Source organism: Sminthopsis crassicaudata, chromosome 2 (assembly GCF_048593235.1).
Source record: "Sminthopsis crassicaudata isolate SCR6 chromosome 2, ASM4859323v1, whole genome shotgun sequence".
NCBI classification, from domain to species: domain Eukaryota; kingdom Metazoa; phylum Chordata; class Mammalia; order Dasyuromorphia; family Dasyuridae; genus Sminthopsis; species Sminthopsis crassicaudata.
In genome coordinates this window covers 620,467,461-620,485,894 of record NC_133618.1, presented here as the reverse complement: position 1 = coordinate 620,485,894, position 18,434 = coordinate 620,467,461, and the positions used below count along the sequence as shown (strand labels likewise).

General features: G+C 39.7%; 1 protein-coding gene across 1 annotated transcript in view; it reads right to left on the bottom strand.

Moving 5' to 3' along the window:
• HCN4 (hyperpolarization activated cyclic nucleotide gated potassium channel 4) overlaps positions 1-18,434 on the bottom strand; it is a 119,691-nt gene that overhangs the window by 60,168 nt on the left and 41,089 nt on the right. The window contains exon 2 of the mRNA XM_074296247.1: positions 5,050-5,473. Within this exon, the coding sequence (XP_074152348.1) occupies positions 5,050-5,473 (424 nt within the window). The remainder of the gene's footprint in view (positions 1-5,049; positions 5,474-18,434) is intronic.

Below are 18,434 nucleotides of genomic sequence, written 5' to 3'. Positions count from 1 at the left end.
CACTGTTTAATAAAGCAATAATCTTCCACCATCATTGTCCATGAAATTATACAAATCAATTTATATTTTAATCTAATCTATTCTAGCTCTTGGCTGCCATTTATTAAGGATTTCCTTCATGAATTGGCTCAGATGGTTTCCAGGTCTTTTGGCTCTCCTCATTGTGTTGATTTATACCAGATAAAGATCCTTAGGAAATGTCTGTTAGTATTTATTCTTTTATTCATTTCCCAACATCTTGATGGCCAAGTCATAGTTGTCCTAATTTGACATTATGGCCTCTCATTTTTATTCTTTCTTTTAGTATTGATTTATCATTGCTTTAACAAGATGATAGTCTAAGAGATCACAGATAACTGCTTTGAAAATCAATCAGTAACCAGTCATTTTTGTCTATAGAAATAGAATTGATTTCTTTTTGTTGTGATTTTTTTTTGGTGTTTTCAAAATCCAGAGCAACATGACTCGTCTTAAAGAAAAAATATTCATCATACAAGTCTTCTGTATAATCTAATAGTCTTTGGGCTCTTGACCTTTTTTGTTTCTTATTGCCAAATCATATTTTTCAACTTTTTTGTGCTATCTTCCCTTCTAGCCACTCTTTCAGCAAAGTCACTGAGTATTAAGATATATAACAATTTAATTTGGAGGGTTCTAATAAGTCCTTTATAGAATTTCTCCACTTCCTCATCCTCTGTAACAGATGTTGCATATCAACTGTAGTTGTTTTTATGGTTTGCTTTTTGGGTTTTTTTGCAAATGCTTGACATGAGCCCTGCAAATCCAAGATGACCAAAGGTCCCAGGAAATCATATTTCTTTTTTGCTTTTAAATAAATCCAATTTACCCAACTTTTTCATTTGTCTTTCCAAGGAGAACCTGGGAGCCATTCTTTGATTTAGCAGTGACTTCTTATTTTGTCATATTTTGTTTATGGTGAGAACATCAACACATATGGGATTAGGTCTTCTGGTGGTCTGTGATCTCACTGACCACCAGATAAAGATCTCATACTTAGAAGATCAAAAGCTAAGTTCATGTTTATAGATGATCTAAAAATCATGAAATTCTTAATAAGTTTCTCTCCTTTGATGTCTACCTGTCATTATCATTGCAGGAAAAAATAGGGTGTCATGGGGACTGAAGTTAAGAATAACTTCTTAGAAATTGGAAGAAGAGTCTCTAATCTGGGGTCCCTGAACTTAAAAAAAATTGATAACCATATTTCAACTTTACTGGCCTTTTTTATTTGACTATGTATTTTGTACATTTACAACATTATTCTGAAAAGGGAGAGAAAGAATTCACTAGATTTCTCAAAGGACAAATGAAACAAAAAAAGAGCAAGAACTTCTGAATTAAAACTACCCAGAAGTGGAAAGGGCTGCCTCAGGAAATAGTGAGTTTCCCTTCACTAGAAGTCTTTGAGCAAAGCAGGGTGACCTGTCATCGGGTACTTTAAAGTGGAGCAGGTTGGAACACTTTGTTCTTAAGGTCCTTCCATCTCTGAGATGCTGTGAGATCACATTCTAAATTTTCCTTTGTTTCATGTGCTGCTCCAAAACAGGCTCCATCACCAAGTTACTAGCCCATGGGTGATGCACAACTCTACAGTTAGCCAGACTTGGAACAGCAGATGGACTGTCACTGGCCTATGCTTGAAAGTTTTCCAATATGGCAGACCTGCCAGAACTGTCCACTTTCCTGGCTCAGAATTAAAAAATACAAGGTCAACTTCATGATAGTTCTGAGAGGCAATACAATAAAACTTTATGGCACAGGAATATACACACGATCAAATACTATGTTGATACACATGCACATGCATCTGTGTTAGTACAAGTGTATATTATACATACTGGCTTTCTCTTCTTCATCAAGACTCAGTTGACCCAACAGTTGCTTTCACAATGGAGTGCTCATATCCTAAATATCCTTTAAAGACTCCTTTCTTCTTTTCCCCATCTGACTGAACACTGAGACCCACGCCCCATCCCCATCTGTGTGAGAAGGAACCCTTGCTCCGCTCCAACCCTTAGGTCCTCATATACTCCCTTCTAAGTGATAATAGGCTAATTTCTTCTAGCCAAGTCCTCTCCATCTTGCTAAGCAGACACAGCAACTAATGCCACTTAGCTGAGGATGGAATAACCAACCTCAATCCTTCCAGTAAGATGGAGGACCACTGAGCCCGCCATCTGTGCTGTCATTGTCCTGCAGGCCCCCAGGTGGTGCCCAATCTTTCAATGTACTCTAAAAATGCACTCTTGGGTCTCATCTTCCTCAAAGCTGCCACCCTTTGGAAATTGGATTCTTCCATTTTCCCTTAAGTGAAAATCCCCTACATGTGGCACATGAAGTCCTTAAAAGCAGGAATTGTCTTACTTTTCTATAAGTTTCTCCAGTGTTTAGCACAATGCTTGGCACAGAGTAAGTACTTAATATATTGCTCTTTCATTCATTCATTTACTCATTTGTCCATTAATCCCTCATCTCATAGATACAAAGATTTTCTTTTCTACACCAATAACCAGTCTCATCCCAGAGGAACTTAGATCTCCTCTTCCTGAGGGTCAGGAAACACTGCACACATGTTCCCTCTACCCATCCTCAAATATTCCCATATATGAAACAAAAGACATCTCTTTGAGTTCCAAATCTGCTATTAATTCATTGTGTGCCTATAGGACAAAACACCTAAGACTTCTCTGGAAGTGAAAGGAGGAATAGAAAAGGGAAGTATAGCAGATGAGAAGGGGAGGAAGGGTGGGTGCTGATAGAGGGAGACAGGGAGCTTCATCAGAAGGACTTACTGGTTCTTAGTGACAGCTGATTTATTTAGGGCAACATAATTCAGAATCTCTGAATGAGAGCACTGTACTGCATTGCCTCTGATCTTTTCTCATGATCATACAAGTAAGATTAATCAGGAAAGTGAAGGATGGGTGGGAGGTGTAGATAAATAAGAAGACAGTATGATATAGTGGAAAGACCATTAACTTTGGAATCAGAAGACCTGGTTCAAGTTTATCACTTCGTGGCTGTATGAATTTGAGCAAATGATTTAATATCTCTAGACGTCAATCTTGTCACCTAAACATGAGATCAGATCATGTGGCCTCTATGGTCCTTTCTAGCATGCACATTCTGTGACCATGTCCCATACATGATAGTGGTGCCCTTGGAAGCTGAGCCCTTCAACACTTGACCTGGGAGGGCTTGGGCCTCTATGAGGTGTCGCCTCCATGAGTGACAACATCAACTATTTATTTATTTCTTTGAGGAACCCAAAGGAGCAAAGAGAGAGAGAGAGTGTGTGTGTGTGTGTGTGTGTGTTTAGGTTATACAGATAGATGGAGAGAGTGAGAAAAAGACAGAGAAAGATAGAAACAGAAAAGTGGGGGGATAAGAAAGATGAAAGAATTAGGAAGGAAAAAAGAATTGGAAATGTAAGATAAGAAATAGAATGGGAGAGAGGTCCAGAGGATAATAGTAAAAACAGGAATAAGCAATATGGGGTAATAATGGTAAGGAGATATTTAAGAGAGACTCCAGGGAGTACCACTATTCCCTTTATGAGACTTGTAGACCCTGTGAAAATGCAAGAATATGCTTCACCATCTCACATTCTCGGAGAGGTAGATAGCAACTACTTCTTTACAGCAGAAAATAAGCCATTATTATCAGCAAGGGCTCAAAGGTGAAGGAAATATGTCTCCAACCTTTGCTTCCTCTATTTTTGGTTTACTAATTTAGCCAGAGGCACAGGCAGCTTGTACCACACTCTGCCACTTTTCATTATCTTGGGCATTTTCATGGTTTTAACAGGAAAAGTAGAATTGCTGGTACCAGACCGTAAGGGTAGACTGATTAAAAGTAATCAGCCAGGTCCAAGGAAAATCGAGCAAAGGAATGAATAAAGACATCTATCTATCTATCTATCTATCTATCTATCTATCTATCTATTTTTTACCTAGCCATTTCTTTTTGAAGGGCCAGCTAAATGACATAGTGGATATAGTGTTAGACCTTGAGCCAGTAAGGTCTGAGTTCAAATCCTACCTTAGACATTTGACTTTGGGTAAACCAATTAACTTCTCTTGATATCACTTTTCTTATCCATAAAAAGGAGTTACTGGCTTTTCTTCTCAAGATTGTTGCAAGGATCAAATGAAATAATAAGTTTAAAATGCTTTGTAAACCATAAAGTGTTATATAAATAATATAGATTATTAATATTTTCTTAGTAGACATGGCACAGGGAAGGGATCATTGGTTTGGGAGGCAGAGCATCTGGGTTCAGATCTCACTTCTGTCTCTACCTTGGTAACTCTGGTGCTATCTGTCATCATGGTGTCATTTGATATCACAGAATCACAGATTCCTCATTTAGTATCTATCACAGAGCCTGGCACAGAATAGGTGTTTAATAAATGTTTCTTGATTGATTGATTTGGTTTGTAAAATGAGGGGATTGGATTAGATGGCCATTTAGGTCTCTTCCAGTTCTAAATCTATGAAACTCTGATCTTATGAATATCAGAAGACCTTGGTGACATGTGTGACATTGGACAAATAAACCACCTCAGTTTCTTCAGTATTAAAAAAGAGAAAACAATCTGTTATGAATATTAAATGGAATAATGTATGTGAAAAGAGACAATGTGGTCATAATGAATAGGGAGATGGCCTCCCTGGATGCCAGACCAAATGGAAAATATACATTATGTTTTTATTTCCATTTGTGGGATAATGATCTCCCTTCATCTTTCCTATCTCCTATGCTGATGGTTGTCGGAGCTGTCCAAAGGAAGGTGCTGAAGGTCCTTATTCTTAGTACTCCAAGTCAGATTGAAACCTAGTGACTTGCTCATAATTAAACAGGTATCGGTGTACTCTGATTTCAAAGCCAATTAATAAAGGAGAAAAAAAAAATAAAAATCAGCATGTCTTATTCTGATAGTTTACGTTCTCCTACTGTTTCTTTCCTTATAACACTTTACTTTCATTCTGTTGGCCGGGGACAGCCACATGATGGCCCTGACTCACCTCCTCCCACTGGTGGATGTAGCGGATGAGGCGAGAAAGGCGCAAGAGGCGAAGGAGACTCAAGATCTTGGTGAATCGGACAATGCGCAGAGCCCGCGCCGTCTTATAGAACTCAGAGTCTATGCGTGTCTCCACAATAAGGAAGATGTAGTCCACAGGGATGGAGGAGATGAAGTCCACTACAAACCAACTCTTCAGGTATTTCATTTTGATCCTTTGAGGGTCCAGTATTATCTCCGTATTGTCCTCCACAACAATGCCTGTCCGGAAGTTGAGGACAAGGTCAATGAGGAAGAAAGTGTCTGAGACCACATTGAAGACAATCCAAGGTGTTGTATTCTCATCCTTGAAGAAGGTGATACCCACAGGGATGATAATCAGGTTCCCCACCATCAGAAGCAGCATGGTCAGGTCCCAGTAAAACCTGTGCGGAGAGTGGGAGACAGGTCACTTAGGGAGCAACCCCAAGACAGCTGTTCAGACAATGAGAGAGAGAGACAGACAGACAGACAGAAGGAGACAGAGACAAAGAGACAGAGAAAGAGAGAGAGAAAAAGAGAGAGACACACAGAGAGAGAGAGAGAGAGAGAGAGAGAGATACAACCAGGCAATCCACTTAAAAAAAAAAGGACAGGGTAAAGAAAGATACCAAGAGAATTATGGGTGAAACATAAAGAAATAGAGAAATAGAGACATCGACAAGGCAGGTGAGGGGGGAGGAAAATCACAGAAGCCCTCACCTTGACTATGGGGATCCTACTCTACCATTTCCTCAAATCTTAGATCTTAACCTTCCAGGAGACCTTTCGATTCAATTCGGTTCGATTCGATTCAATTCAATTAGATTAGGTCCAAAAAAAAAATAATAATAAGTACCTGCTCTCAGAAGAGTTCTGTGCTAGGCTGGTTGTGATTCCAAGTTTAGATAAGACAAGTACCTAATTAAGTACAAGTGAGAAGCAGTTTTCTCTCTCAGTCCCAAGCTGACAGGACCCCTTACTGGCTATGTCTGTCTCTCCACAGAGAGAAAATCAGTGTGAAAATAAACAAACAGGGACATCTGGGAGAGAGAGCAGGCAATGTAGAAAAATCATCTCACTCCATGAATGGCTTTCAGAACAGGAAACCCCCAGGAGAATCCATGGCTTCCTGACCAGCTTTGGTGAACAATTTGTAGGGTGTCCAATATAGAACTTATTGATATGTGAATGAATGAATTCCACTCTCACCAACCAGTCTTTGTTGACTATGGACTGTTCTGTGCTAATGTTATAGAAGTAGGCAAGAGAAGAGGTGGCTCTTGCCCTCCAGAAGGAAATTACAGGCACAAAAAATTATAAAATCACATTAAATAAAATATATAGAAATATATAGAAAATATATAGAAAATTGACTTCAGAGTTGGAAAAGTCAACTTCTGATACATTCAAGACCCACCTGATTCAAGGTCCAGCTGTGATATGTGCTAATTGTATGTTCCTGGGAAAATCATTTAAACTCTCAACTTTCTAGGCAACTCTCTCAAGATTAGAAGCTGCAGGGAAGGTAGTAACTTTTATTGACAGGGGTTGTTCCTTATACCAAAGTAATCTGAAGTCCAGTCCCATCCTTGTTAAACAGTAGCTTTAATGAGAGTCTGAGAGCTGCAGCACTTGAAGGGGACAGTGTTCAGTGCAGCAGAATAAGGGGAAGGCAGCACTTGAGTTGGTCTCTTGCAGGATATAGATATGGAGACGAAGAAGGGACAGATGAGGACAGGCCAAACAAAGGAGACAAAAGCCCTTGGAGATGAGAATAAACATGTTTTGTGCTGGTTGCCAGGAGAAGACAGGTTGGCTTAGGATACAGGGTGGGTTTAAGTTAAAGTTCAGGGGAAGGAGGGGTAACTGAAAAGGATAATCATGACACTAAGAAAGAAGAAAGGGTTAGTTCACTTAAGGAAAAGTGGGCAAAAGTTCCAGAGACCCTTCTCCTCCATGGGGAGCTGTTCCCAGGGTGGGTGTTTATGACACAATTATCATACAAATATGTGACGGCTCAGGCTGGTTATTCCCCTCACAGCCCTTTGCTTCTACTTCAGCACTAGGTGTCTTACCCAAACAGCCTCCATGAATTTGGATGACATTGCAACTGCACTGACCCTGAGGCATCTTCCACATGGAGAAGACTGCCCTGCCCGGCTGCCCAACTGGGCAGCCACTTCCCTGAAATATTTCTGGGTACCCAGCCTCACAACCAACAGGGAAATCGAGCCAAATGGCAGGGTATTCAAAGATGCAATGCTCCCAATCCCAGAGAAAGGACCAGGAGGACAGGATGACGATAGGCAGGGACTGGAGAAAGAGCAAATAGGAGAGAGAGCAGGAAGGAGTGAGGAGAAGGCCGTCCTTTAAAGTTTATTCAGTCCAGTTGACACTGCCGTGTTTCTGCTACACAGAAGTCAGTCAAGGTATGGCTGGAGGTCTGGCTGTTAGCTAACACCTCACGTGCCCGAGATAGATTCTGTCTTAATCAACCCTGAATGGTTGGTTGGACCAAAAGAATCAAAGCACAGTGTATCTGACTCTGGCTGATCGGACCAATACAAGCTCGGAGTGCTCTACCACAGATCAGAAATGTACCTGAAGACTCTTTTTGTGTTTTTTTCTCCCCCTTTGAGTGCTTCTTTCATGCCCTTGCCCAAGGTTCTCATTGCTAAATTGACCCTTCCAGTGAGATAGTTTCCTCCTCTCTACTCAGGTGGGAGAGATTTTGTATGTGTGTGTGTGAAATCAGTTAAGTGAACATAATTTTAAAATACCAATCTGGAGAGGGCAATGCTTACCCACAGGAAAGACAGCACATGGAGACTGAGCCTGCTGAGCAATAAAAGAAGAAAGCCACTGAGATGTGACGACAAAGGGAGCGCTCCAAGGAGATTCGATTTAACTTAGAATTTATATAAAATGGAAGAAGGTACATGTAACCCAGGGCAAAGTCAAGAGTGGTATGGAACAGGGAGAGGCATGTAAAGTACAGAATGATTTAGGAAATAAAGAAATTCTAGGAATAACCAGCACAGTGATAGGAGGAAAGGGACACAGTTCCAGCTTTGATGCTTCTAGCTGTGTGATCACAGGCAAGTCCTTAACTTTTCCTTATCTGTAAAATGGAAGTAATACCTGAATCATATATCTCAAAGGATGATTGAGAGAGATGTGCTTTACCCAACTTCAAATGCTACACAAATTGAGTTATTATTAATAAAAAGGAGAAAAACAACAGAGGACACTGCTCAGAGCCAGATACCATCAGCATTGTGCTGGGAAATGTTTAACAACCTGCTTAAAAAGAATATACAGAAAGACATATTTTGAATATACTATATTAACATTTTTCCATCATCTTAAGTCTGGACAATCAATGCAGCAATAGCCTTGATTTGTAGCATTTGCTGATTTCTGAGGGGTTCAAGTGCTCACACTGAAAGTTTAATAACTGTATCCGGTTTTAAGCTGGCTCCAACAACACTCAGGGTATGACAATGTTAATAGTGATGCTGAAAAAGAGGAACTGTTCAACCTTCATTTCCCCTGCCCTACCTCATGTTCCCTTATCAAGAAGAAGACTTTTCTGATTAGGAAGGGGCAGAGCAAATAAAACCGAGGGAAAATCCGAATGTAAGATAGATGATGAGGTACTAAAAGTTCAACCGGCTTTTCTCAATAAGTCAAAGAAATTGCATCCTAGAAAAAATGAAAACATTTGCAAATGTGAACTCTGAACCACTTCCAGTAATCTCTGAAGAATTATGGGGAGCAAGGGACATATCCAACAAGAGATGAACAAATGTTTCAATTTTCTAAAAGGGTAGAAGGGGAATTACAAAAATTATAGGTTGGTGAATTTGACACTGGTCCCAAGCAAGATTCTAGAAATGATTAAACAGATGGCTTGTGAGCACTTAGGGCAATCAATGGGGACTAGTATAGGTTAAATTAGAAGCCATGTTCTTTGCCACTACAAAAAAGAAGTAAGCACAAAAATAGAAGTCAAGTCAAATGCACTTTATTTCCTTTGTTGATAAGTAGCCTCGTAGGTTGGGCAAATGTTACAGATATTGTGTGTCTCACTCTTAGAAAAGCATCTGACAGAATCACTCTTTTATCTGTCAAGGAGAATGTCTGTTGGAGTGATGTGGTGGAGAGTATTGATTCTCCAGCCAGAGAACTTGGGCTCAAATCCCAGGTCTTATTCTCACAACCTACATGAATGTGGGTAATTCCCTTCAATTCCCTGGGCCTTGGTTTTCTCATCTGTGAAATGATTAGTTGGCCTCTGTGCTCCATTCCAGATCAAGATATGGAATGAGCTGGTACTAATGAACCCCTGGTGCATTGCAGTGATCACCGTCTCCATTTCAATGAATTCTGTCCTGTGAATGATTCCCAAAAAGGGAAGGCTGGAACAAAAACTGGTCAACAGATCATCTAAACTACTGTCGAGTGAGCAATTGATAAAGGACCATGGAGTTTCCTCAAGGCATCTGAACCGAACAAACCTGGATAAACTGCAGAATCACTATTTCTGAGGTATCGTGTAGCACAGAAGATATTCCATAGAAGTCGGGCAACAAGCACTTATTAAGTACCTACTATGTGCCAGGCCTGTGCTAAGCACTGGGAATATAAAGATGGGCAAAATCACAGTCCCTGCCCTCAAAGTTTACTGATGATGAGAGGGACTACATGCAAACAATTATAAGTGTTCAAGAAACATACTCTAAATGGGAAGTAGTTTCAGAGGGAAGGCACTAGTAGTTGGGAACCAGCTAGAAAGAAGGTACTTTAACAGAATGAGCATTGTACCTAGAATGTGAAGACATATGGTCTTGGACTAGGTGTTTTAACTTCTCTGGGACAGTTTCATTACCTGTAAAATTGGGAAAAGGGACTAAATAATTTCTAAGTTCCCTTCCTGCTCTAAAGCTGTGCTCCTATGACTGATGGCAGCCATTTTCAAAAGTCCTCAGAGTATACTAAATTCTAGTAGAATAAAAATTCCTTGATGGCAGAAAGCATTTTACTTTATTTGTAAACCAAAGGGCCTAGGACAATGTCTGGCACATAGAAAGCACTTAATAAATGCTTCCTGATTGATAGAACAGTGAGTTCTATCCTGGTAAGTAGCTGGTAAAAAGTCTCGAACAGATTATGAATGGGATATTTGTGAGCTTTAGAAATGTATGCAGTGATCAACACAATACACTAGGGGTTCATTAGGGACAACTCACTCCATATCAACTTCATTTCCTTAGGTGAGGGAAATGTCACAGATATCATATACCCTGATTTCAGCAAAAATTTGGCAAAAATCTTTCAATACTTGAGCAGGATAAAAAGTTACAAACTATGTGATTTCACAGTTACGTGAATTCAGAATTGGTAAGACAACTGGGATCTAAAGACAAACTGCTGGCATTAACTTACAGAGAGGTCTCTGATGGAGAGCTACAGGGCCAAAGTCTACTTAATATTCTCATCGATGATTTGGATAATTGTGTAGATGATGGCAAGTTTTTCAAATGAAGTTTAGTGATGTTGCAAATATGTTGGGTGAAAGAATCAGCATTTGAAAAGCCCTTGATAGATTAGGAAATGGGCTGAATCCAAAAAGATGAAATTTAATAGAATACATCAAAAGACCTGCAATTTAACTGATACAGGTGCTCCCTCTTACTGATGCAGACTGCAGTCCCTCTATATGTTTGTGGATGGCTTCATGAATTGATACGGCCAAAATAATTCAAAATTTTATAAGTATTTCTAAACTTAGCTAGGCCAATCCTCAGAAAAAAGTTCATTAACATATCCAGAATAATAATAATTAGCATTTATGTAGTACTTATTATATACCAAATATTTTACAATTATTATCTCATTTGAATACCACATCATCCCTGGTGCTATTATTATCCTCAGTTTACAGATGAGGAGACTGATGTTAACAGAGGTTAAGTGGCTTGCCCTTGGTCACAAAGCTAGCTGAGGATAGACTCTGGACCCAGCACCCTATCTACTACATGATCTAGCTGCTGCTTTCCAGTTTGGCAAGAATGTTCACAGCTTAATCTTTCAGAATCCATGCTATAATAAAACATCAGAAGAGGACTTCAGATGAAATTTAATAGGAAGAAATGAAAAGTCTTGAACTTGAGTTAAAGGAAAATCACTTGCACAAATACAAGATGGACAAGACATGTCTAGAAAGCAGTTAGTGTGATAAAGACGTAGGTGTTGCAGAGGACTGAAAGGTCAGTGAATCACCCACACGAGGCAGCAAAGCAAAACCCTCACCGAATCTTAGGTTTCATTAACCTAAGTTTGACATCTAGAGGAAGGGAGGTGAGATTCTGCATACTTTCCTTGGTTAAAACACAGCCATGGTATTGATTGTAATTCTGCCAAGGGGAATTGACAAACTGGAAAAAATCCAGAGGAAAGCGACTGAAGGAAATTCATAATAAGAGGATTCACTGATGAAATCTGGAATGTTAATGTTGGAAATAAGAAAGCTAAAGACCCCATGACCGATGCTATCAAGTAATTTTAGGGTGGTCATGTAGAAGGATCCGACATGTTCTGTTTGATCCAAGAAGGTTGAACTCGGGTCAATGAGGATAAAAGATGCAAAGAAGAAGATTTCAAAAACATAAGAAAGAAGAATCTAATAGTGATAACTGCCCAGATCAGCTCAGCTGAGTGCAGTCTTCATAAATGGAAGTCTTTGAGGTAAAGCTGGATAGTCAGCTATTAGGGATGATGTTAAGGGGTACATGCTTCAGGTAGGGGTTGGACATTTGAGGTCCCAGGTCTAGACTTCTATGATGCTTTGATATCCTGATGAACAATATGGAGAATGGTAAACTGCATAACAGTAGAACAAGGTGGAATCAGGGATGTTGGAATGACCATACCCAGAAAGTGTTGATTAGATGATCAATATCTAATTTGGAGATGGGTCTAGTGGTATGCTGCCAGGCATAATCCTAAAACCTGCTCTGGAATTAAATAATTGTAGATCAGGAAAAAATATTAACCATTTCCTAGTTTGATCTAATAGATAAGGAACAGTTCTGAACTAACTTGGTCAGGATTACATATCAAATTAGTTGAGACAAAAAAAATCACAAAATAGATAATAGAGCTGGGAAAAAAACCTTGGTGATCATTGAGTCTAATCGCCTCATTTAATAGAAGAGGAAATGGGGGTACAGAAGGATTAAGTGACTTGTACTTAATCTGGCATGAGAAAGTGACAATTTGGAAAAAACCCAGAAGAAAGTGACTGAAGGAAATTCATAATTAATAAGTAGTAAGTAAGACTATGAAGCCAGATCACCCAGAATCCAAGTTCTTCAATCTATCACTATTCTCTTTTATCTAAGAGATCATCTGCATTTGAGAGAGTAGGGGACAAAATCCAGGGGGGATTAAGTGATCCAAAGTCATATAAGTAATAGTAGTTCTAGATCTTAGTTTAGCATTCTGCACCATCCCCATGCCTGATCTGAGGAGACCTGATTTATCAGTTTTTCATGTGAAAAAAAAAGTTACAATTTAGGATTTCTTTGAATGTCGGCTAGACTATGGAAAGGCAGATGCCAAAAAACCGAAGGCAGTATGAGAGTACAGTACCTCTGCTCTGGCAGCATATTTTCAGAGTTGTGCTGGTAAATAAAATGCTCATTTAGCAGAGGGAGAAGATGCTAAGGGTCCCGGGGCCATGTCATCTCGCCCCAGATCAAAAGGGTGAAATGGAATAAAAATACAGCCTACAGATAGATACACTAAGGACTTAGATGGAACTGCCTTGAGGCAGAACTGACTTAGAAGTAAGTCTCTAGTAGGGTGTCTCAAGGCTCTGCCCCTGGCCCAGGTCTGTTCAATCTTCTTATCTGTAATTTAGATGACTATACATAGGCTAGGATTTTCAAATCTGTACAAGACATAAAATCAATTAAATATCCAATATGTAGGATAAAAGAATTTGGATCTATAAAGGTCATGCTAGGCTAAAATTGAATGAATTCCAATGAGATGAAATTTGAATCGATAAGTTCAACTCATACATAGGTTATTGGGGCAGGAAACATGTCAGAGAACAGTAACCCCAAATGACAGGAGCACATTAGGAAGTCAGCCAGGGCCATTGAGGGAAATCCAATGAGCTCAATACAAACAAAACAGAGGGACAGATCCAGTGATGGAATTCCATCATGCTTCCAGGAAAACCCTGGGCAGGTTTAAGGGAAGGGAGATGAGAATCCCAGAGCTGTAGGTTTGATATAATACTTTGACAGATTCAGGCTCTGTGATACAAGGAAACCTAATATACTAACGGGGATGGGGCTTGACTACAGAGATTCTGATTCAGTGCAAGAAAGCACCAAAGAAGAGAAGACAAGATTAGACATAATCCAGTATAGGTAGGACTGTGATAGGAAAGAAAATTTAGACTTGTACTACATGGCCCCAGAGGGCAGAACCACAAAGAATAGATAGAAGGTAAAGAGAAGTAGATTTAAGCTTGATGTCAGAAAAAAGAAAAATGTCAACATTTGGAGGTGTCCAAATTTGGTGTGGGCTGACTCTGAAGAAAATGGGTTTTAGATCTTTAGAAGTTTTCAAGCTATGATTGAATAATTAGTGAGAAATGCTATAGATGAGGTCACTCTGTTCAGGTATAGGTCAGGCTAAGTGCTTCTGTTGCTGCATACTAATAAGAAGAAAATTAATTTGGAATCACGAGACATGGATTCAAATCCCAACTCTTCCATTTAATTACCTGTTATCACTTAAACCTCTCTGCACATCAGTTTACTCATCTACTCACCTGTAAAATGGAGAATTGGATTAGAAAACTTCAAAGGTCTCTCACAATTGTATTATCTAAGGTTCCATCTAGTTTTGAAATTCTGTGATTTTGCAACAGAGATATACAACAAGCTTCCCCATCAGGTAATGAGTTCCCTGTTATTTTAAGTGTTTAAGTAGAGGTTGGGTAATGACCTCTCAAGCATATAACATGTCTACACTATATCAAATAGTTTAACATCTTCAGAAGAGGATAGGGGAGGGAAGGAGGGAGAAAAATTTGGAACTCAAAACCCTCGAAAAATGAGTGCTGAAAATTTTCTTGACATGTAACTGGGAGAAAAATAAAATATATTTTAAAAAGTGGCTGCACAGTAAGGCTATGAGTTAGAGAATCCTATCATTCTTTGAATTATGAAGCACTGATGGAAAATTTTGGCCATCAGTAGGGGAGATACTTTTGGTCAAATATCAATGAAAAGAACTCTGCAATCTCCCTGTGCTGCAGACTGACCTCATATTATGAATAACCACTTATATTTTGCTATATCCTTAATGGAGGAAAAAGCACTTACCCAGGTAAGTGGAAGACCCAGATTTGAATCTATGCTATTGCTCCTTCCATTGTAGCACACCTTGTCTCCTAAAACATTTACAGAGCCCATCTCCCACTAATTTGTCTATAATACCCAAAGCCGCGACCATGGTCATGGTTTATTAGACAATGTTGTAGGAGGAATACAGAGTTTAAGTAGTTTAATCAAAGTCACAAAGCACACTGGTTAAGCAGACATAGGTCTTGGCTTTCTTAGCATCCTGTTTATAGTCTGAAGTGCTAGCTCCTGGGTCCAGCAGACATGGACATATGCTGCTCCTTCCAGGTCCCAGTGGTGAAGACAGGACACCTGGGAGGCAAAGCACTGACTCTAACCATGTGCATCTTGGCTTGCCCAACCGTGCCCTAGAGATTCTGCCAGGGCGAAGTGGCTCTAGGCCAGGGCCCCGCTGTGAAGGGCATGAAATGATGGTGCAGTTTCCTCATGCTATTAATTTGGACAGTTACACAATAGCATATAAAGGTACTCAGCCTGAGAGAAATTAATATGTCTTTCCCCGCAAAAAAATAACCTTTCAGCCATCTTTAATCTCCCTGTTACTAGGGAAGAAAGGAAAAAAGGAACTTTGGAGAAAAACCAGCAAGGATCTTCCCCTCTGACCCTGAAAGGAACTGGACACACATAAAGTCCTCCCACCCCCCCACCCACCATCCTCAAAGTTGGGCAAAACCCCAGACTTCTAGTGTTCGGTTTTCTATAGCTTTTCATCTCACAATAGTAGGAGGAGGGAATGAGGAACAGAGAACATGTAATATGGCTCCTTCTAAAACCAGTCCTTCGCCATCTCACACCTGGACTATTGTAACAATCTTGTGGTTGGCTTTCTTACCTCTACTCTCTTCCTACTCCAGTCTACCCTCTACTCCGTTGTCAGTGATTTTCTGCCAGTCCAAGTCTGATCATGTCACCCCTTCTTCTTTAACTCGATCCATTCCAGTGCCTCTTTATTATCTCTACTATCAGATATCAAACCTTCTATTTTTCATTTAAAGCCCTTCACAACCTGGTCCGTTCCTACCTTTCCAGTCTTCTTGTACCTTATTCCCCTCCACATATTCTATGCTCCAGCTATGCTCACCTATTTGTTGCTCCCACAAGATGTTCCATCGCCCTAGGTCCCAACTTTACATTTCCCATGCCTGGAATGAGAGCTTTTTTCACCTCTGCCTATTGGGTTCCTTTGACTTCAGTTCTTAGTTGAGTTTCATCTTCTGGAGGCTGCCCCTCTAAGTCTTCCTACTCCTTTCCCTCTGAGATTACCTTCCATTTACTCCACATATATCTTATATGTGCAGCTATTTGCAGAGGTTTTTTCCACCATTAGAATGTGAGCTTCTTGAGGTCACAGTTCTGTCTTTTTTTGTATCCCTGACACTCAACATAATGCCTGGCACATACTACTAATAATAACTGGCCCATTGAGGCTTCTTTCCAATTACTGACTTCTAAGCCAGAATCTCAGGTGCTATTTTATATGTCTCCTTAAGAAAATTACTGATATCTTTTATTTTATTTCACCTGCATTTTCCAATGTTTTCCTCCTCTCTTCCAGATAATCACTTCTTATAAAAAGTAATCAAATAATCTGGGAAACTAAATTAGCAAATATAAAAAGTCTGACATGACCCAGTCCTCACCCACAGGCTCCCACCACTGGAATGGAAGTATTGGAGGAGGGGAAGAAGGAAGTAGCAGCTAAGAAAACGGAGTCTCCAAAAAGGAGAATTCAATTCAATTCACTAAACATTTATAAATGCTCATAGCTGTCAATCCTTTGTTAGATTCTGGGGTTGCAGAAAATAAAGCCCAGCTTTGTACTGTATAGGGTCTTCAGACAAACTGTAGGATTTAATCATGAGAAAGACCAGTAGGTTTGAAATCAAAAGATCTAAGTTCAAATTCTAAGTTCATTACTTACTATGTGCATGATTTTGTAGAAATCATTCAATCACAATGTGCCTTAGTCTCCTCATCTGTAAAATGAGTGAGTTGGACCACATGCCTTCACAGATCTCTTGTAGTTCTAAATCTATGATCCTATAGTCCCCTGAATCTCATCTTTATGCCCCTTAGTATGAGGGAATATTACAGTTAGAAAAGGAACTTGGACATCATTTGGTCCAATTTGTTCATACTAAAGATGAGGAAAGTGAAGAAGAAATAAGCTGTTCAAGGTCATACATTATGGGAACGTAGCTTTGAAGATGCAAGAGACCTCAGAAAGCATCTAGTCTCCTACCCTTATTTTACAAATGAGGAAACTGTGGCTAGGGAATTCAGTGACTTGCCTGGGATCTCACAAGTAGTAAGTCATAGGGCCAGGCCCACAGCTGTATCTGCTATGCCACATTGTCTCTCACCCTAATTTAGGCAACCCAGAGGAAAGACAGTTCACAGGATCTGAAATCCAGAACTAGAAAAAGTCTTGAGGCCGTACAACCCAAAGCTCTCATTTGACAGTTGAGAAAATTGAAGCCCAGGAACATTAAATAACTTAGACAAGGTCACACAGGCAGGAGGGAAACATCAGAATGGGCTGTGAACCCAGTCTTCCATCCATCTCAAGGGACAGTGCTCTGGCACTAAGCTATCAGCAGAGCCAAGATGTAGATGACATTCGTCTTCAGAGATGGATTAGACTAAGTGGCTTCTGGGGTCCCTTTCAATTTTTAAAAAATTTATTAAGATTGTTTTTACATTTTTCAAATGTTTTTGTAAATTTACTTTTTCAGTTAATAAAAATCTATTTTCTAATCCCCCCCACACAATGAAAAAAATTAGAAAAAAAAAAAAAAGCAAAACCCTGATCCCTTCTAATTCTAAATTCTGTGCTTCTGTGAATAGCAGCCTGGTCTCCTGATCTATTCAGTCAAGTGATCCTGCCACTTTACCACAATGCTCTCGCTTCTCAACTTCCTCTCTGCTCCATTCAAAGATCATAGCCCATTTCTCTTGTCAGTGAGATGCAAACTCCAAAGCAATGTTCTCAGCCCACAAGAAGCCCCCTAATATCACATGCCAGCATATAAACACACACAAAGACATGTGCTAGCATGTTCAGACATATAAATACACTCATACATACTTACAGAGACAATCACAAGCATCCATAAGCCCAAATATATAGATACATGAAAACAGGAACATAGACATGATTGCACACAAATATATACACATATGCAAACAAATAGGGATGTACAAACACTAAACAGTTCAGACATACAAAAAAGAAATGTGATGACATACATATAGCAATAAGAACACATATACCATGAGTGCATATGTATGTGTACAGAAATCCACAAAACATAAAGACAAACACACAGTACAAATCAAAACACTATAGATAGATAGATATACAGACAGAGGAAGAGAGAAGGGAAAAAGAGAAAGCAAATGAGAGAGACAGACAGAGACAGAGACAGAGACAGGGAAAGGTAGAGAGGGAGAGGTGGGGAATAATCAGAGAGAAACAGAGACAGAGAGACATAGTGACGGAGAGGAAGAAAGAGACAGAGACAGAGACAGAAAGAGAGAGAGACAGAGACTGAGATAGAGAGAAACTAGATAAAAAGAGACAGAGATAGAGACAGAGTGACAGGGAGAGGGAGGGAGACAGAGGGAAAGGAGAAACAAAAATAAGAGACAGAAAGACTAAGTGACAGAGAGGGAAAGAGAGTAGAGACAAAGAAAAAGAGAGACAGAGATTGAGACAGACACAGAGAAGACAGAGAAAGACTAGAGAAAGAGAAAGATAGACACAGAGACAAAGAGAAAGAGAGAGACAGAGACAGAGAAAGAGACACACACAGACAGAAACAGAGAGAGAGACAGAGACAGAGAGAAAGGGAGAGACAGACAGACAGTTACAGAGAGGGAGGGAGAGAGAGAGAGAGAGAGAGAGAGAGAGAGA